The following is a 22358-nucleotide window of genomic DNA, read 5'->3' on the forward strand; positions in this document are numbered from 1 at the left end:
AAATGTATATGATGTTATCATTAAATGATAAAAATTATTTTAAGAATTATAAGATTTATATGAATCAAAAATAAATAAAATATAAAAAAAATATTTATATTTACACAATCTAAAAACATATTTAATCTTTATTTAATTTCCTTCCCCTTTTTCTTTTTACTTTTTTGGTTTTATTCAATGTCGGACGCCAACGAAACGACTAGACTCCTGTTTTCAAGTAATAACTAGACCTAGAAACTTAACTAGTGAGATTGTGATTTCTTTTAAAGGCAAGAGATTGTGACTTTATATTTATATTTATAAGACAAAATTAAAAATTAATCACCTCAACATAAAAAATTAGGATTCAATTTTTTTTTTCATTCCCATTTTCTTGTTATCATTTTATATTTTATAACTTTTTAAATTTTCTCCAATATTTATAAACAAAATAAATTTTTTTATAAGATAACTTGAATTTGACATGAAATTTTGGAATAAATTATCTATTTCATCCTTAAAGTATATATTATTCTCGTCTAAATAATCCTTAAGTTAAGCAAATAATATAATTAATCCTTCCGCAAGAAGCAGAAATCTTACTAAATAATCTCTCAAGTTCTAACAAAAATCCTTCAAATTAGTCGCTAAATGTAAGTAATATACATTAATGTAAGACTTAAATTAATGAATATTCAATACTTTAAAAACTTGTATACTCTCAACACTTTAAAGACTATCTAGAGAGAGAAAATAATACTTGAAAGACCAAAAAATAATTCTTATTATAAAATTTATGACATCTCTTTTTTCTGTTTCTTATGTTAGTTCTTCGTACCATACCCATTTTCTCTTCTTATTATTCTCTTTCTAACGGACTATATACATTCAAAGAAATAGATATCATACAATTTTTTGCAATAAAAATTGCAAGATAAAAGAGAACTCGATCTCTTTTAATGTTAGTGCCAAAGAAATAATCATGAATGTCGTCCATAGTGATTTAATTTCCTGCGCCCACTTAGTCCAACTCATTATTATATAAACCTTTTTGACCCTACAATCTATTCAAATCAAAGCCCCCAGAAGACTCCACACAATATCTGAAACACCTTCCTTCTACCAAACAAAATCTCATTCATTCATTCTCAACCATTTCTCACTAACATCATCACTATATTTTATTTTCCCTTAACATGGCCAGGTACCACGATCCCTACTACTACTACTTGTGGGAGTACTTCTCTTTCCCACTCCACCTCGTCTTCTTCGTGTTCATCCTTTTCTTCGTGCTAGCGTTCTCGTGGTACATAAACTACGAGTCTTTGTTCGAGGACTTGCTCGTGCAGGTGAAGATCTTCCTCGCCCTCGTGCCTCTGCTCTTGTTGCTCCTCGTTCACTGCCTCTCGAGCGGAGCGTCGTTCCCAATACCCTTGCCGGAGGAGAGGGAGTCGCTGCACAGAGCTGGAGGGTCTCCGTGGGGTGTAGCACTCTTGCTTCTCTTCGTGTTGTTCATGATGGCATACCAATCTTCCTTCCACCAACGTTGGTTTCCTTTGGCTACTAGATGAGGTGATGATGCTCATGAAGGAGTTGCAAACTATTGAGTGTGAACCTTTCTTAATTGGTGAAAGATTATATACAAAAAATTATTACATGATTCAAGACCATTTTGAGTAAGAAGCAATTTCCGTGTGACACATACATGTCACGCAAAGATTGATCAAAGTCATCATCAACACGCAAATGATCTCGAACATGTAATAATTTTTGACATATTAGAGAGTAGTTAAGCATGGTTAAAAGATTAATTTTCTTTTGGAGTGGGATCTAGTGAGTTATAACTAGTAGGTTACTTTACTTTTACACAAATATATGGAATGGTCATATTGCTTAGCTTTGCACTTGTATTCTGGATTGATTTTCCCTCGGCTCAGCATAATATATGTTGGGTTACTGAAGAGCAAATTTTCAGCTTTGGAAAGAAATGAAATGAATCAACTTCATGTAATAGTTGTGTAGAGCAAAATGAGCTATGCTTATTTTTTTATGACTTATTAATATTACAAATTGTTGCTGCGTATTGTAACTCCATGTTTAGATCTTTATCTAGTTATTACCCCAGCTACAACATATGTATTAATTCTAGCTTGAATTTTGTAATTAATTGAAGTCTTCCTTCCTTTTTCCACGAACACATCTTTTCTTTGTTGACTAATGGTCACGAAGGAGAGATCACATGACGTACTCTTGAACAAGAGTATGATTATCGCCAAGAAATTAAGACAGAAATCTAGAAAGTGATGGATAAGCAGGAGAAAAAGGAAGAACCGACTCACTTTTCTTATTGTGATTTTCTCTCTTTCATGTCTCACGCTTTATTTTATTTTATTTTTCCTTAAACGTTTGTAAAAATTTTGAGAGCGTGAATAAATTATATTAAAAATTATCATTGTTACTATGTTAATAAAAAATATTGCATAAATATATTAATAAAAACATTTTCCTAAAAAATTTAGGTAAAATATTTTCAAAAATTTTAATCTTAATTGATTTACTCTAAGTGGGAGGATGGTTAGTGTGGCAGTGTGAGTGTTAAAGAATTGAGGGGAGTATTTCATATAAGAAAATTTAATATCATATTTTAATCCAAAAATATAAGATTCAAGTTTTATCCTTATATATAATGTTTAACTTTTTTTATTTTTATTACTCGACGTGAGACTTTATGTATTTTGCCTTAATTTCATGTTTAAAAAATAAAGTTTAGCCCAATCAGGAAAAATGGGTGTTCACTGTTTAGCCAAAATATGGTCCATGAGACATTGCTGAACCTAGAAACGTTTTCCGTGAAAATAGGGATTTTAGAATGAGCAATGGACCAAATTTGAGCCGTGGACGTCGACTGGTCCGCAATGGACCCAATTTGCAACATTATAGATTGTTTGGACTTTGGATGGTTTCGAACATCGAAAAAAAAAACACTCTGGGTGACTGTGGTTTGTCATGTAAAGTCCGAAAAATGATTGGTTTTACGGTTTAGTTTGTAAATTTTGTTCTGTTTGAAAAATTATTTTATTTTAATTATTAAAATATCATCTTATTTTTATTTTATTTTGTAAAATATATTTTTTTATTATTATTATTAAAGTCTTCTCTGGATGTCAAGTGTCAACATTTTATATAATACTTTTTCAGTTTCTTTTAAGAACATTCGAGATATTGATTTATCTTTTAGTTCAACAACTCGAATCCTATAATGATTATTTAACAATTTTTTTTACTTAACATTTTTATTTTGAGTTTGTTGGGAATATATTATGCTATCTCTTTTAATAAAATAATATAATCACAATTCGGGGAGTGTTGCGAGTCCCACATCGAGTGGTTCATGAGAATGATTCAATTCTTTTTTTAAAGGGACCTTTCGGATGTCTGGTTGATTCTTTTTTTTTTCTCTGATGACCATGGATGTCATTGATGATTAAGTTCTTATATAACTGAGTAGATCACCCCCCTTATGCATCATTTTTTAAGGGGACCTTCCGGATACCTGGTTGGTTCTTTTTTTTCTCTCATGGCCATGAATGTCATTGATGATTAAGTTCTTATATAACTGGGTAGATCACCCCCTTATGAATCATTTTTTAAGGGGACCTTTCGAATGTCGGGTTGGTTCTTTTTTTTTTCTCTCATGGTCATGGCTGCCATTAATGATTCTAACCCCTTCATTCTTCATTCTTCTGACAATCTTGACATTGCCTTAGTTTCTCATCCATTCATCGTGTTCTCGACAAAGACTTAGTTGCTGATGTGATGTTGTGGATGAATTGGCATGGAGCGGTTGTGGTGCTTGTTTATGCCACCGCATTGTGGTATCTCTTCGAACGTGTCGGTTACAATTTTTTGTCCTTCATCACCAAAGTTTTTGCCAACAAGCTTTGATGCTTGCTTTGGACTCTTGGAAGCTGTCGAAGTTGGTCGAAGATTTCTCGAAGTTTTTATTTTGACCGATGTATTTCTGACATATTTCGTTATATTTCATGTTTTCAAATTTTTTTTCTTTTTTTCTTTTTTCTTTCTTCTTTAATGTTGATGTATTGTATTCTCCAAACTAAAAGTGTTTTCAACACATTCCACCTTACGGGGGTATTAGACATAAAATTAATTTAGTTAGTTACTAGAAGTTATTTTCTATAATAATTTTTTTCTAATGTTTAAAATTGGCAACTAATAACATGTTTATGGTGATTTATTTGGAAAAGTGGAAGTCCCACGTATATTGGGTGCATCACATAGGTATGCATTGTTAATTAGGATAAGGGATTATGAATGCAAAGGAAGAACTCCCTGAGATCTTTGCCTTAGTACTAGTCTTGTGCCAATTTATAAAGGCTAAGTTGCAAGGTATCTGTGCGCACATGTTGTCATGTATTGTTTTAAAGTTATTTAACTATTAATTTACATAAATATTTTTTAATAATGTTTTATCATTTTTTACTTATTGAAGTTAGTTAGCATGCATACATATTATTAAATTGAATAATATAACTGGCCATCATATCGACTGTGAGGTTGATCATCAAAATCATCATAAATCATCATATATAACTGACCATCAAAGCCAGCAACTTAAATCATCATACAACTTTTTCTTCACAAGTACGAGATTTTACCTTTAATTATAACTATAACAAAATTACTACTTACATAAAAGTTTAATAATTCCTTTATAAGAAGACTCCCCCGTTAACTACAGAGGTATCACTAGACTCCTATAACCAGAGACGGATCCAAGGGGAGTAAGCAGGAATCCTTCCCCTCCCCCCTCCCTAATGATCTTTTTCATATGGTGCAAATGACGATATGGTTAAGATTTTACAGAGTCGCTAGGATCTGATGATGGTATAAATGGCTATGCTACAGTTAAAATTTTGCAAAATAGGATCCAATACCATTAATAGATTACGTCAAATATAGATTCAGATTGTTAACACCTACTGAAGAATTATATATATATACCTTCAGGACCTTTTAGGATCCATCCCTGCCAACAAATCAAAGAGTATAATCATGAACTTTGTATATTTCAAAATATCTCCAAAATCTTATAGTCTAAATTTATAGTTTTTATTTTCTACAATAGCAATATCTCCCATTTAATACATTTTATATATAATAACTCTTAGATCAAGATTTAAAATAATAAATCTTTTACTTAAAACTAAATTATAAACATCTCTTTTGAGACTATCAATGTTGCCATAGTTCACCTCTACATAATGGTGATGGAGTTGGTGGGAATTTTGACAATAAATACAAGTTGACAATGACATTATGAGTATGAGTAGTGGGGGTAACATTAATTAGTGATCTCACAAGAGATTACTACAATTCAATTTTGACATGATTGATCTATTATTTTTAATATTGATCCAAAGGTTATTATTAATTAGTGATCTTATTTCTCACCATAAACAAATGTTATCATTAAGACTTTATATATCTATGTATATATGTGTCGCGAGAGATCAAATTACATTAGTCTAACTTTTACAATTAATTATAACATCATTTTATAATTTTCAATTGGATGATATTTAAAAAAAAAAAACTCACTGTTGGATTGAAAATCTCTTTCACATATACAAAATTTCATATTATTCTAAAATAATTTATTACCCCATTTACATAAATTAAAATAGACATAATATAAATATTTCAAAATATACTAAAATATGAATCATTTGATTACCTTCTTATTTTTGTTCAATTTTAATAAAATTTGGCATATATGATCTTGATAATATGTAGATATAATTCAACGGTTGAATAAATAAATATTACATTTTATATCAAGCTATAAAAATGATATAATAATTATTAAAATTATACTAATATGATTTGATTTCTCCACAATAGATAAATATATGGGGGGAGAAGAGAGTTTATCAAGTGAGACCTTTTCTTGTTATATGAGAAATCATAAATATAAATTTGAATCGAATAATAATATATAGATGGTGAAAACTAAAAGTTAATTAATAGTCACATTATCATTTTTTTATCAACATATGTTAATTTGTTAGTGGATTAACTTATATCTTTCATCACATAATTAGGTAAAAATAACATGTGCGTTCTTTTTTAACATATATTAATTAATGTATATTTAAACATTGAAATTGGCACAACTCGTGCTTAGCACGTACGGAACTCCTTACTAGTTACTATACAGTCTCACTTTTAAAGTCATCACAAGTATTGGCAAATAAACTATTGTTGGAGAATATTTTATCAATCAAAACACATTATTTATGTGTTGAACTTTACATATTGTATCTATCATCACACAGCAATTTTTGTTTAAAAAGAAGTTAAAAGAAATCTCACAGATCGATTCACACCATGTTTATATAGAACTGTTGTACCACTAATCCTATATATTGCTGTTTTCATGCATTTAAAATGATAGCACAATCACATCAAAATTGATAACAATGGCATCACTCGAATGTAATGGTATCAAATGCAGTGAACTATCAGTCACACATTATTTTGCTCAATTATTGACATTTGCAAGCTTCAAACAACACGCGATAAGATCGAATCTGCTAGTCCCCTATCGAGTACTTCCATTCAACAAGATTATACTCGAGTTGACTAAACATCTACCACTCCAAATTCCATATTTTACACTGAATTGCTATATAAGTATAGCCATAAATGAGAGACAAGTGCAAATTAATAAAACGGATATAGAGACAAGTGCCATACATACTATCAAATGTATATAGCAATATTCATTTGTTAACACAGTCTCTTATTTTTTTTTTTAAAATAAATTATTTAGTAAGTTATAATTTTAATTAAAATAAATTACACAAACTATTCTTAAAATTTTGTATAATTAAATAAACTCTCCGTGTTTTATGTACTCCTATTGTCCTACACCAACCTCTTTAATTATTAACAAATATATACTGATGTCCTGTTACATATATTACATTAACTTTAATTGTTTTAAAAACATCACATCTATTCTCCAATAAGACAAAATAAGTTAAATGTTAAAAAATGTGTAATTTCGCAAAGTCTCTAGAGTAGTTAGTATAATCTACTTCTTTTAATTATTTTCAAAAATATTTAAGGTATATTCTGTTTAAATGTTTATTTTACAAAATAAGATACTATATATGTTAGTAAATGTGTGTGTATTAATTACTTTAAAGTTTATGCGTTATTAGTATAAAAGCTCGTTTGATGGTTATGATATAAGATATAATAAGATAAAAATAAATGCAGGCCAAGAGTATGATACGATAAAAAAAAATATATTAAGCTTTTGGTATAGTTTAGATATCAAATCAGATAACATTATTTTCTTATATAAAATTATTTTATATTTATGTGTTTTTTAAAAAATAATATACGATTTTTTAAGGGAAATTATATAAGATTTTTGAAATTATAATTATTATTCAAATATTTTTTTAAAAAAAAGTACAATTATTATTCAAATTTTTTTTTTTAATTATATTTTCTTGTGATCAGATGATATAATATCTCATGAGTCATCACTAGAAATGTACACTCTGCTGGTTAGTCTATATTAATACACCTTTTTGGATGTACATTGTTCCCTAGCAGCTGAAGCTATACAGCTAGTAACACGCATAGGGAGAGGAGAGGAGAGACGCATAGGGAGAGGAGAGGAGAGGCAGAAGGAAGGAAAAGAAAGGAAACCTAATTAAAGAAACGGAGGAAGACAAGGTGAGAATAAATAAATAAAGTGGATTCGGTCATTCATTCATTGAGGGTTAAGCCTAAAACCATTGAGTGTTGTTTGGGGGGAAGACAAAGAGAACCACCCCAACATGTGAAACAAAAATGCCTTCTTTCCTGGCCCACCCTAAGGAAATTAAAACACTCTTTGAAAACAACATCAACGGGAAATACTCGTCATCTTCTTGGGAACAACCTTCTCCTTCTACCTCTCCCTTTTCTCTCTATCTCTTCTCTCTCTCTCTCTCTCTCTCTTATTAAACAAATTGATACCCCTTTAATTAGTATTCTTAATTACTCTTTCCATTTCCATATCCTAGCTAGCTACAAATATATATTATGGTTTTAGTTCTTTAAGGCATCAATCTGCAGCATAGTCATGAACAAGAAGAAGAAGAAGAAGAGGTTCGTGGATGGCACTAGTGGTGAGAAAAATGCCATTGCAACTCATGTGGGGTCAGTGAAGATTCATTTTCAACCTCACCATGGGTATAAGATATGATTTTGAGGACGAGGATCATTGTTTCTGGTGGAGAATTCACCAGTGGAGGAAGATTAATTTGGCGTACATGGGAAAGCCAGGCATTTGTTCATCACCCTCTCATCAACTTGTTCTTTAATTTTAATTTCTATAATAGTAATAATATTTATTTGTGTTGCAAGTTGCAATTGATGATGATCACTTATATTTTCACTCTCGTTATATTTTTGTCGGTTCAGTAAGTCTTAGAGATAGTTACAGCTAGAAGACATTTGTAAACGGTTTTAGGACATCAATGGTCGTCAAATTAAAAACAGTGAAATAAAATTTGTGGCTGGTTTTCCAAGTCCCTCTTCATTTGCATGTTGCTCTCTCTTTCTCTCTCTTATTTCTTGTGTCCAGATTACTAGTATTGATTTGGCATAAAGGAGCCAAATTATTTCTGTCTGCTGTTTCAGATTTGAATGGTGGGAATTAAGATTGATGAGTTTTTTTTTTTTTTTTATGTTAATCAATTTCTTTTGTTCGGAGATCACAAATGCATGCTTTAATATAAGGATAATGTTCTGACTCATTTGCAATCCTATATTTGGGGGAAAATCTTTATAATTAGAAAGTGGTGAAACGTAACAGTTTCTGCTAAAAGCCTAAACTTCGTTTTCATGATTCGCTGCCTAATTTTTCCTGCATTAGTTTGTCGGTAACACGGCAAATCATTTGACACTTATTTCTCATATTTTGATAATTCAAAAACCCACCTAACTATACTTTGCATGTGTATCAAGGAAAAGACGATTTAACCAATGGGATAGACCACTAGTTGGTGCAATAATTATAGATGTGCATATGCGTTGATTATTCAGATTTTATGCTAATTCTTATAAGAATTCATGCTCCTAAATGCACCAATATATGAGTATGTTAAGAGCAAAGGTGAGGAAGAAAGGCTATACTACTTGATTTCGAGGATCAAGACCTCTTTATAATCTAATTATCTAAATTTTTCTCTGCTTTATTTATTCCTTAACTTTTCTTTTATATACATCTTTCATATTACAGTCCTAACAGATTATTTAACAACCCATTAATAAACTGGTTGTGGACCTAACAACCTTTATATGGTTGTAACTAACTATTATGGTAGTGCTCTTCCTAAGCTGAACCAGCGTGGTGCTCCTCTTGGCCTGCTGCTGCATCTTCTTCCTAACATTTTCTAGCCCATCAAAAACACCTTGTCCTCAAGGTGTTGGGTGCAGAAAATAGAACTTGAGTAAAGTTACTTTGTTTGTGGGCTTGTTTGGGTCAAGTTGATGAAGGTTGCAGTAATTGGAATCTACAATCTTCCGCGCTGAGTGACTACCCTTTTGTCAAAATGGTTTGACTTCAATGTTGAAGGTCGTAACACTCATGTTGACGAAGTTCAGCCTGTGCCTGCCATGGTCGTAGTGGAGGTGGTGGCTTCGATGGTGGTGGTGGATGTGGTGGCGGGTGTGGTGGGGGACGTCGTCGCCAATAACAGACAGAGCAAAGCCGAGTTTTGACAATAAAAAAAATCCAAACCGAGCACAGATGAATCTGATGCTTGATGGCAGCGTTGCTGAGCAGGATGGTGTCATTGTCGTAAGGGATTTTGCGGCAATGGCCGTGACGGTAACAACGGTGGGCGGTGCAGAGTGATAGAGGCAACGGATGACTAAGCTAGATGTGGCGGTTGGTCAAATGAAAGCAGAGAAGTGTCAGTGGAGCCATGGGTACGACTATTTTGAGTTCGGGATGGTGGGAAACAGCCAAGGGAGGCGGAGCTGACGTAGGTGCTATTGTTGGTGGTGGTTTGGGAGGAGATGGAGATGGAGTGGGTGCTGTTAAGGTCTCCACAGGTGGTGGTGCGTCTGTTGGGGATGAGTTGGGAGGAAAGGGAATGGGTATGAGAGCAAAAGGTCGATCAAGGATGATGTCAAGCTTGGCAGTCATCTCTAGAGTCTGGGTGGTCATGGAGGAGAGGTTCAAGGTGAGGTGGTATACAGCCTCTTCAAGACGGTCTAGGGTGGCCTGGTGGCTGTAGTGAGTGGGTATGGTTAAAGGTAGGGGTTTCGGCAAGTAGAGGCAGTCATGGGCGGCAGGTCAAATCACTTGTTAAAAGTAGAGGTGAGGGAGAAAAGCTACACTACTTGGTTTCGAGGACCAAGACCTCCTTACAAGCTAATTATCTAAATTCTTCTATGCTTTATTCATTCCTTAACTTTTTTTTATACACTGCCTTCATATTACAGTCCTAATAGATCATTTAACAAACCAATAACAAACTGGTAGTGGACCTAACAACCTCTATATGGTTGTAACTAACTACTATGGTAGTGCTCTTCCTAAACTGAACCAACGTGGTGCTCCTCTTAGCCTCTTCCTGCATCTTCTTCTTAAGAGAGTAAGTGTTAATTTGATCGTCAAATTAAATCAATTAATTAATTAAATCATCCTGCGATAAATTTGATATAAATTCATTATTATTTGTTTGATTTTCAGATTTGTATATATAACTTTTCTATCTGACACCTAAATCCTGAATGCATGCAAATCTGAGATAAAGTAAGGACCAACTTGGCTTCTTTATTGTCTCTTTCCAAGTTGTCCATGTGTTGTCCCTTCAAATAATACCGTTTTCATGATTTTTATAGAGTGGATTTACAATTAAATATTAATACAACTATTATATGAGGTTATTTTAAATAGACAGCACAAGAACAACTTGAAAATGGACAACAGAAAAGTCAGAATCATTAAGGAATTTTTTTTCCTGGTTACCTTTTTATAATAAGAACTCCTTGATACTCTTACCTAGTGCTCAAATTATTACAAAATGAATTATGTTAAGTTTATATATTATCTATTTTTTTGTCTTTCTGTTTTGGATAAAAAGATTAACGAAGATGGAGAAGCCTAACCATTGAAAGAGCTAAATTTTAATTGGCAAAGTAATGTCAATGTTTTTTTTATCAGCAAAGTAATGTCAATGTTTTGGAATTGATGTGGTTATTATGTGCAATCATAAAATAATAAGAAATCAATAGTTTTACCTAGTAATGATAGAAATTCAGAAGGATAAAATATATAAATATATATAATTTAATTTGGTTTTAATTTCCTAATTTTTTAACGGATTTGGATATTATGAAATGTTAAAATTTCTAAAACAAACATGACTATGGCATGCATCTAATCATTTGTCGCACATTATTATGTAATAGTTGTAGCTGACATCACATGCCACTATCAAGTGATAATAAAGTTGGTCCATTTAAAGTCAACAAAAAAATTTAGTCTACGAAATCACATTAAGATTCGAATCTATAACATGTAGTATATTATCTCAAATTCATTATCATTATGTCGAGCCTAATGGTTAGTCATCAAAAAGTAAACAGTAAAACTTGTTTTTAAAAAGTTAGTTTTATGATAAGTAAAATAAATAAAAAGTTGAATGATCAAACTAAAAATAATCATGATAAAAAAATATGTAAATCAATTTCAAAATTATAAACATAAAATAAATTATATCAAAATTACATTTGTACTTTAAAGCTAATGAACAAATAAATTACCTTGTGAAATCTTCCATATGAAATGCACCCTCAATTTCCCTTTAGAGAAAACCTTCAAAATTGACAATTAAAAATAAAAAATTATTTTTTATTACATCCTCCTACAAATTATCTCTTCCTTTACTAAATAATTTATAAAAGTTAAACTTATTTATGTGTTTAAGATATTTAATATATTTAATCTTTTATTCAATATTTACTAATAATTTAATAGAATATATTAGAAAGATAAAAATAGAAAAGTAGTCAAACTAAATCTCGATGTGAAAATGACAAAATGTGGTAACTATAACTTGTAGAAAAAGGTATTGCTAGTTTATATAATTTCCTGAGCAAACATTAGCGATCCAATCACATCTGGTTGCAATAAAAGTATCCATAATCGAGGCAAAAATATCAATTAGGATTTCTTTTACAAATTATTTACTAAAATGAGTTTGTTTTGAAAATATTTATCGAGTGAGTCTGTTTTTTATTACAACACGTTTTATCGTCGGGCGCGTTCAACGTAATAACGACACGTGGCATGACGTGACGAGGTCGCAGGAGTGGTGGGAAAGTCACTGAACATAGTGCTATCGCTGGCGCTTCAGGTCGTGGTGCTGATGCAGGCGCGTCCAGGCCCCTACGTCCTGGGACGCGCTGTCGGACACGCCGGTCTGCCAGGCACGACTAGACGCGTCAGTCTGCTGTGCACTGCGTTCCACGCTTCCCCTATAAAATCTCTCCTCCTTCCTTCCATTCGCACACATCAAGCGTGATATTAGTTTTGAGAGTTAAAAAAAAAAGATACACAACAAGGTAAAATTACAAAAAAAATGAAAGTATATCTACTATCACTTGTAGATTTTTAGTTGCAGGTAAATATATTGCACTGTAAATTTGTGACGATGAAAAATATTAAAAAAATACAGACACAAATAATACATATTAAAAAACTATTTTAACATTAATCACAATATTAACTATTTAAATGACAAATCATAAATAACACAAATCATACAATATTAATATCATTAAATATTAACAAAAACAATAATATAATATTTAAATGACAAATGATAAATAACAATATTATTATCTATAATTATCTTCAACAACAATTAACAATTTTATATTATTATAAAATAAAAAACTAATCTAACACACTATAAAAGTAAGAATAATTACCTCTACAAACAAATTCACTAAAAAAATAAAATTAGAATTCTTTAGTAGATAAATGAACAACTGTAAACAAAAAAAACAATTTGTTAGATAATTAATAAAAAAATAATTAAAATGATAAAGAAATTAAACTAACAGGAAAAATATATAAAGATAAAGAAAATGAACTTGTTGAGAGTGAATAAGATTTTGTTGTAGACAAAATGCCTAACTACAAAAAAGAAAACATATAAATAATAAAATATAACAATTTATACAAATTAAATAAATTTAAAGCAATAAAAAAATTATATACCAAATTGTTGTATAACCACTGAGGGAGCAAGTTTGGAGTTTGAAGTGAAAAGAGGAGACAAGGGTGGGAAAGTGTGAACGAAGAAGGAGGAGACAAGGGTGACCAAGGGGAGATCGCGAGGCATTATATAGGCCTGGACGCGCCTGCCACGCCAGCGCGACCAGTAGCGCCTACTCTGACAGCGCGACCCAAGGCGTGACCACCGACAGTGCATCCCAGCTGGCTTCCACCGCTCCCTGCACCTATCTGTGAATGTAGCTGTGTGTGTAGGGGTCTGGACGCGTCTACATCAGCGCCACGACCTGAAGCACTAGCGACAACACCACATTCAGTGACTTTCCCACCACCCTTGCGATCTCGTCACATCATGCCACGTGTCGTTATTACGTTGAACGTGCCCGACTGTAAAGCGCGTTGTAGTAAAAAAATAGACTTATCCGATAAATATTTTCAAAACATACCTATTTTGACAAATAATTTATAAAAAGACCCCAATTGATATTTTTGTCCATAATCCTAGTAATTTTACTTATAATTGAAATACTATGGACTTGAGTAATTAAGTTATTAAATTGTTCACATGAATAGAGTTTGATTTAACCATTTCGTACGACTCAAGATTAATTTCATATATATATAATTATATGCGGTACAGTGATTAAACCTGAGGATTTGACACGGGAATAAGAAACTAGAATACTCAATGATTATTACATATAAATCTAAAGGGATTAAAGTTCACGCTGCCTCGTTATAAAATTTGGTGGGGGCTACATCTTTGATATTTGACGTCGGAACCACTACGTTCCTGTTACCGAACACATTTTATTTTAAATATTGGATCTTCACCTTTCATTATGTTTATAGATGCGTCTTACTACCATCTTTTAACAGCCTTGGAAATACCATTTATATGTTATGTGGTTTGGAAGTAAAGGGATACGGAAGATTTTAACAGAGGAGAGACGATCAAACGGGATAGGAAAATAAAAATATAAATCCTTCTTTTCTATTTGGTTAAGAGGACGAAGAAAAAATTAAAGAGGATGACAGAAAAACAATGAAATTAATGTATTATTATACTCTTATGATAATGAATAAGATTCTAAATGAGTAAATGGTAATACACGAAAACGGTCAGATTGTTAATATATTTTTTAAAAAATAGCAACCAAAAAAAAATATTTCAATTTTTTTAAACTCAGTTTTACTTTCTTTCAAATTTCCTAATATTAGAAGATAAAATTGAGAGAAGGCAGGGAGGTTTTAGGGTCTGTTTTATTCACTTGTCACCTTTTGATTTTAAAAACTGTTGTGGAAAATAATTTTATACTATTCATCGGTTAATTTTTCAAATATGATCTATCAAATTTTGAAATTTGTTTTAAAAAAATTAATGTTTTGAAAAGCAAAAAACTGAATCTTATAAGTATTATAATCTTATTTGCTCTCTCCCTTTCTCTCTCCCTAAAATTTTAAATTAAACAAGATAATACTATAAAATTTGCTCATCCCCTCCCCTTTTTCAAGAAAATAGCTAAATACTAAAATAAAAATATTTTTTAAATAATGGAAAAAGTTCATTTAAATTTAATTTTAATATACTATCAATTTAAACAATTTTACACAGTCAATTAATTAAAATAAATATGACTTCTAAAACAATTTATAAAAATAATAATTTTATTATTCATAATAATTTGTAATTAAATCACAGTATAAAAATCATTTCCAACATCAATACATTTTAAATAATTAAAATGGGTAAGAAAAGAACAAGCTAGTATTGTCTTAACCTTCTCTGTTTACATATATAATCATCATGGTGCAAGGTTATATATAACACTCCTCTCAATTTTCATATCAATTTTGTTGAATTAATTTTTTTAAAAAAAACAGTAATAAATGCTGCACTATACTTTAGATTTTGGATGCATAGAAGTATAAATTATTGTTCTTGGTAGAAGGTATGGAAGAGCTAATTAATCCTTTTCAGAATTATACGGCAGACATTACGCCCGAGGAAGTTGTTGACTTTCATTTTCCCTGTTGATATTCTTAATTCAGTTAATTGTCTCTAGTTATTACACAATTATTTTCTTTTCTTTAATTTTAATTTCTCTTTTAAAAAATTCAATTTTAATCAACTTAGAGCATTTATCAACTCATTGTCAGAATGGGATTAACTAAAAAAAAATCACCTTTGTAGCTGGTTTGTTTGAACGAATATTCATTTATACATAACGCAACTTGCAAATATCTGGTCCATTGCATGGATAGATATGAATATAATACATGTAAAAATAAATCAATTAAAAAATATGTAAGGTAATATTGATTTGATTGATAGAATTTTTTATTATGTAAAACATAAATTGAGATATTAAAATACATGTATTTGACATTTCAGTTTAAATGATTTTGATTTGATATAAGATTATTTAATGGTAATTTAAAAATATATTTTTGTCTAATATTAATTGAAAAAATTGAATATTGATTAAAGAAATTAAGAAAAAGGTTCCTTTAATTAAATAAAAAATATAAATTAATTTTGATATAACATTTTTAAATATGTATTAAAAATAAAAATATGTGTATTTAGATGAAAAAAATTCATATGTTATTGGTGCAAAGATTTTTAGATTATAAACTAATTAAAAATTATGCTAAGTGTAACTTTTAAAATAATTATTACGTAATTAAATAATTTTTTTCATGCATAATACTACTAGTATATTATCCTATGATTAAACAATGATGTAAATGCCAATGTATTTTGATTAAATTAAATTAAAAATATGTATAGAAATGAATTCATCATTTTCATGAATAGAGACTCAGATGGCATTTTATGGGGTGAATTGAATACAACCATCACAGTTTGCATATATAATAACCTACACGAACACGAGATTGAAAGGCTGTGTCATGTACATGTCATTTGCTAGACTGGCTTTTTTTTTTTTTTTTTGAGTTTGAGTTTTTTGGGATTGGGAACAAGAGACATTGAACGACATAAATGCCTGGAATTCTGTACGCGATTAAAGCTTGTCAAACTGGGTTTTGTTAAATTTTGACATTGTGTTCCATCCTTTTCACACAGGGATTTAACAAATTTGTCCCTATATGTCTCTCTGACTGTGTGCACGTGTATGCTTGTTTCTTGAATTCAGAGGTAATTGACTTGATCTTTGTTTTGTTGAATCCAAAATGAGGGTTGTCTTGGATGCCTTTTTCTCGGAAAAGTTTGACTGATTCAAACTAGACTGAGAAAGAAGAGTGAATAGTGATGAAAAGCAACGAGTTTGCCCCAGGTTGCTTGTGTTGCCATCTGCTGTGAAATTCGACAAGATGACCATCACAATTTCTCCCCTCTTCAAATGCTACTCTTTTAAAAGAAGCAGTAAAGTCAAAATCCACGGGTAGAAATGAGACATTAATGCATCACAAGCTTGACTATGGCTATTAGCTAGCTAGCTAGGTTCATTAACGATTTGTTGCAAGTTGCAACATGTATTCTTATGATAGTGTATTTTTATTAGCATAAAAATATTTTAATTTGATAGAGGATGGGAGGAGTGTAGTGGAAGTGGCGAAAAAATAAAAGGAGTTGAGGTTATGACTTATGAGATGGGACGAGTGGGGTGGAGGTGGAAAAAAAAGAAAAAAAATATAAATTTAGTTATTAAATTTGATTACATTTTTTTTAATTTTAAATCGATTAATTTGGTCTTTAGGTGTATTTAGTCTTTATACATTGACGACTTGGGAGATTAAATAGGGATTTTTTATGTCAACAATTAAATAAAAATTAAATCCACCTATTATTTTTAATTAAATTGATCGATTTTAAACTACAGGAATTAAAATTAGGTTTGACTGAAAGTATAAATACTAAACACATGCTTTATACCAAAAAAATAATAATAAGAGGTTAGGATTTTGAGACAGGGGAGTGAGGTAGAGGATGGTAGCCAATCGAGAAAAATAAGGATTAAGGTTTTGATGGAACCTTTTGTTTGTGGCAAACTCTAAAATCTTGCATCCAAAAGACATCATCAGGCACGGAGTTCCCTAGAGAAACATTTTTGTTTGTGGCAAACTCTAAAATCTTGCGAGAGGTATGCAACACGTTGCTAGAAGTTCAGTTTTTTTGTGTTATTCTCTAGAAGAAATTGCATTTTTATGTTTTGAAATGTTAGATAGAGTTTTCCATTGAGAATTCGGATATTTGGTATTAGTTTCTCTATGACTTTGCACTTCTAGCTTTAGTTAATCACGATCTTCTTTAAACTTCTATGTTTTTACTCTTCATTCCTGTAAGGACCTTTATATTCTTTGCTTGGCATTGAGGCTTGGACTGGTTTTTAAAGGTAAAACCCTCTCAAATAAAAACTTTCCACATTCGTATCAGGTACAGTTTTCTTGAGAATAACTTATTAAATGCGTCTACAGTTTCATATGTGCTTGATTTCTTTTCTTTCATGTCCTAGTTCATAATAGTAAAATAAAAACAGAAATCATATTTAAATCATAATAGTAACACATTCTAGGTTCTTATTACTAGCTCAATGTATTTTAGTACCGACAGTACTCCAATTAGGAAGTGTTAACTAGCAAAACCAAGACAAGATGATAAGAGTCAAAACTATGTATTCTAGATATCTTAGAAATGACTCGAAATGATAAAAAGGAACCAACTTTGACACTACATGTCTCTTTGTATAGAATGAATTTTGGGACGAAATCTTTTTCCACAATTTTGTATTACTAAAGTCTAGTTGTCCATAAAATTCTATAGTCATCGGACTTATATAACTCATTTCAGACCCTTAAGTTCTTTTTGACCCAAAACTAGTTGCTTAGAAATTTAAGATTTTAGTTTTACCAAATATTTAGTTCATTATTATGTTTAGACCCCTAAGTCTAAGTTCATTATTATGTTCAAATTTAAAATTTTAGTTTTACCAAATATTTAGTTGCTTTATAAATGTCACGTCACATGGAGATTTCCCTTTTTTAAAATATTTTACTTTTTGTATATAGTATAGATTACTAACGCATGCATAAAATTATCGTTCATGTACAAAATCGCTCGTCATGGCCTTCATTATCTCAAAAAAGACATGATTTTAGTTCTTTTCCACATAAATTATTTTTGAACACCTGTCTTTCATAGATTTACATAAAATTGTGAATTTTATCAAATAAAATAGATCAAAATACATCAATTTAACATAAAAACTCATCAAAATATAATAAAAATTCAGATTTATGAAATAATGTTGTTCTATCATTAATTATAATAATCATATCCTCATAATACATTATCAAGTACCATTCAGATTAATTGCATCAAATAAAAATTCAGATTAATTACATTAATTGAAATAATCACATTTCCTAATTGAAGTATAACTTCCAACATAAAGAGAAAATAAAATAGTGACTCACTTATAGATAAAATCAAGTGGAGCACACTAATTCTCACACAGGCAACATGTACGATGAAATGAAAGAATTAACATATTCGATGAAAATCTATTCCACCGATTTGAAGCTACAATTCAAGAGAACTTAAAAAAATCAAGAAAATCGATGAAAATTAAATCATTATAGATAAAAAAATTATAATAATGGGGGAGTGAAGCAGAATAGGGTAATTGGAAGAAAAAAAATAGTAGTTAGCCTTTTGAGTTTTGACATAAGAGAATGAAGAGTAGTTAGGTAAAAAAAAAAAAAAAACAGGGGATGAAATATGAGATGAATAGAGGAGAGTGGAGTAAGAAGGGTGACATGAAAAAATGTTGACTTTGGTTTTCAGAGAGAGTGGAATAGAGGAAAGTGACTCAAAAATTGGAATTTAGGGTTTTGAGACAAGGATTTGAACTGGTGAGGGTGCAAAAAAAAAAGAGTTTAGTTAAATTTTTTAATTTAAATTTATTTTTAATAATTAATTTTATATGATTAAATTTTACTATACATCAATGTCAAAAAAATTTACACTAAAAATACATATACTATTTTTTAAAAATATATGATAAAAACTTATTATAGTTTTATTTTATTCTTATTATTAAATGAATCTTAATTTTTTTATATTTTTAATGAGTAAAAATTATATAATTTTTATATAATTTTTAAAATAATTATTATAAATGAATAAACTCAACACACGTTTTGTGATTTTAGATAAAAATCTTCGTGCATATAAAAATAAAACTCTTTCAACAAAAAATCAACACCCATTTCAATTCTCAAATCCAAGCTCGGGAACAGAGAAGGAGAAAGAGAATGGACGCCATTGATTCTGTGTTCGATCCGTTGAGAGAATTCGCAAAGGACAGCGTGAGGCTCGTGAAGCGCTGCCACAAACCCGATCGCAAAGGTGAAACCCTAATTCCCAATTCTCCTTCTTCCGTTCCACTTCGATTCAAATCTCTGTGCTGTAGATCCTGATTTTCCAATGCATTTTTGTATTTTAGAATTCTCCAAGGTTGCCGTGCGTACCGCAATTGGTTTCGTTGTGATGGGATTCGTGGGTTTCTTCGTGAAGCTTATTTTCATTCCAATTAACAACATCATCGTCGGATCTGGTTAGGTAAATTATATTACTTCACACAAAAATGATCTTTTTTTAATTGTTTTCTGTATTCCTCTTTTTGGTTACTCGGATCTCTCTGTTTATTATCTGCTCAAATCACAGATTGCGATTTTTTTTGTGTGTTCATGTTTAAAAAAAAAAAAAAAATATATATATATATATATATATATATATATATATATATATATATATATATATATATATATATATATATATAATTTGAATGGCTAATTTGGTTGATTGGTTGGGAAGAAGTATTGTTTCAGCTGTTCGCGTCATTTTCTCGGGATTGCATGTAACATTAACAACTTGATGTGAAGTGAATATGGCTTTGATTGGATATCTAAATGCTGTGTGAACGGTATGGAATAAGCGAAGTGTAATGGATCAATGTAGAACAGAATAAAATTACCATTATCTTGTTTGAATATTTTATAAACAGTGAAATGGAAAATAAGTAAGTAAATAAGGGGTGAATACATTTTATGGTGTGTCAAGGATGTGTGATGGATTGGAGAGGTTGAGACTTGAGATTATTGTTTGATTAACGACAGAAAAGAAAGTTTGTTTGTCTGACTATTGTACAAATTAAGATCAATTTGTATTTTGTCTGTTGTTTTCGTCCTTATCAGATCATCCTTTAAAAGGAATGGTGAAAATGGATGGTAGATTCCCAGCTTAACTTTCTTCTCATGCCGTTATGAGTATGTTTGTTTTCTTTGATTCCGGCTTCCTGATAAATGTTCAACGTGAAGCTATGTCTCATGAAGCATAGATGTTGAATGTGATTGAATGCCAAATCAAACACACCATATTTCAGTGAACTTTATGATCACTCTATTGGTTTTTAGGGTGTATAACTATGCTAGTTTTTCTCTTATAATAATGCTTGCTTATTGTTAATTCCCAGTCTTAATTGGCAGGTGACTTTCTGTTCTCTGACTCTGTTATGTTCTATGTTGTATTTTGCTTATTTTGAATGGTATTGCTTTTAATGTAAATCATAGAATTTGTCTGAAATGCCAATAAGTAGATGAGTTGATTGATTGCATTATAAAATGGTTTTCTTAAGATGAATTCTACTGCCGTTATTTTCAAACGAACCTATATGACAATAAGTTGCTATGTTTTCATATTCAAACATCTTGGGGAGGAACTACATTATTGGTACTTGTGTAACAGTGTAAGAGATTACTTTTATCGGGAGACTTTGAAATGGCTGGCACTCTTTCTATAATGAGAGTTTTGTCTAGGACATTTTTATGGAATTTCTACATTCTTTGAAAAGCTTTTATAGATAATCTGGTTTTTGTCAGTAATTCATTGCTCTTTTTATTTAGTATTTTGTCTGATGTGACTTGTGAAATGTTGGCTGTGTTATTGATGAAATTTGTGTCTTGATCAAAGTGTGCTGAATGAATGAACTAAATAACCCTTTATTTTCTCTGCAGGATGAAGGGTACTACAATCGCCTCAGGAATTCAGGTTGTCAAGCAAAAGTAGGCAGAAAGAGTTCCCACATCAATAGATCATTCTATGCCCTCAATCTTAGTTCTGTTTTCATTTTTGTTTTTTTTTCTCATCTCAGGAAGTGTTACTTACTTTAGACGTAAAATTTTATGTATCCTCTGTTAGACCTTGATACATTGTTTTGATTTAGGATAAGGAGGAAAAACAATGTTGAAACTGTAGTTTTGTTTGATTCTATGTTAACTTTGCTTTAGAGTTTCCTTATGATGGCTTTTTATTGGCCATCGAACTGAATCCGAGTTTAAAGTTTCAAAAGAAAAAAAGTTGAAGGTATCTAGGGTGGGGGTCGCACTCCTTTGCAGAATAATGTTTTGTTTCATTTAGCAAGAATCTGCAGATAAATTTTTCAATGATGCCACTCTCCTGGTCTTTATGGTATGGTTTACTTACTCTGCTCCATCATATTTTTTTTGGCTTAATTTTTTTTGGAAAAAAATATTGACTAATCCAAAGTTTGACTTCAGATCCATCATATTTGTATCCAATAGTTTGGTTTTTTTTGTGTGCTTAATTATCAATTTGGTTTTAAAATTATTTTAAATGATTTAATTTGGTCTTCAAGTTTTTAAAAATAAATTAATTTGGTCTTTAAATTTTTAAAATGTTTGATTTGTTTCTCAAATTCTTACGAATGAATCAATTTACGAATGAATCAATTTGATTTCTAAATTTTAATTCAAACCCAAGTTATAATAATAGTAAGCATGTAAAATGCAACAAGTACAAATGAAATTTTTTTTGGGCATAGTTGGAAATATTCATTTATAAGTGGTACGAGTCCCACTATTGGCAACGGGATAAAATTGGATGTTATTAGGGACAATTTGCACTAACAACTCAGAAAGGAAATTGAATGATATTTGGGACAATTTTCACTAACAACTCAGAAAGGGAAGGGTGACAAAAATTGTTTGATTC

At 30.5% G+C, this 22358-nt stretch overlaps 2 protein-coding genes across 2 annotated transcripts; both read left to right on the forward strand.

The window, feature by feature from the left end:
- Positions 1 to 884: 884 nt before the first annotated feature.
- On the forward strand, positions 885 to 1990 carry LOC100805825 (uncharacterized). The gene has a single exon (XM_006595781.4). It carries the CDS (start codon positions 1176 to 1178, stop codon positions 1548 to 1550), a length of 375 nt encoding a protein of 124 aa, XP_006595844.1. The 5' UTR covers positions 885 to 1175; the 3' UTR covers positions 1551 to 1990.
- A 17508-nt stretch (positions 1991 to 19498) lies between these two features.
- Positions 19499 to 21674, forward strand: LOC100306386 (protein transport protein Sec61 subunit gamma). Its single transcript, XM_006595782.4, has 3 exons — positions 19499 to 19694; positions 19792 to 19907; positions 21362 to 21674. Exons 1-2 carry the CDS (start codon positions 19601 to 19603, stop codon positions 19905 to 19907), a joined length of 210 nt encoding a protein of 69 aa, XP_006595845.1. The 5' UTR covers positions 19499 to 19600; the 3' UTR covers positions 21362 to 21674.
- Positions 21675 to 22358: the final 684 nt, after the last annotated feature.

The sequence above is a fragment of the Glycine max genome, chromosome 14 (assembly GCF_000004515.6).
Source record: "Glycine max cultivar Williams 82 chromosome 14, Glycine_max_v4.0, whole genome shotgun sequence".
Taxonomy (NCBI): Eukaryota; Viridiplantae; Streptophyta; class Magnoliopsida; order Fabales; family Fabaceae; genus Glycine; species Glycine max.

What these genes read in the sequence shown, in the direction of transcription:
- LOC100805825 (XM_006595781.4), top strand. Translation starts at nt 1,176, where the DNA reads ATGGCCAGGTACCACGATCCCTACTACTACTACTTGTGGGAGTACTTC.
- LOC100306386 (XM_006595782.4), top strand. Translation starts at nt 19,601, where the DNA reads ATGGACGCCATTGATTCTGTGTTCGATCCGTTGAGAGAATTCGCAAAG. An exon ending in CCACAAACCCGATCGCAAAG is followed by an intron (nt 19,695 to 19,791) that starts GTGAAACCCTAA and finishes TTTGTATTTTAG; the next exon opens with AATTCTCCAAGGTTGCCGTG.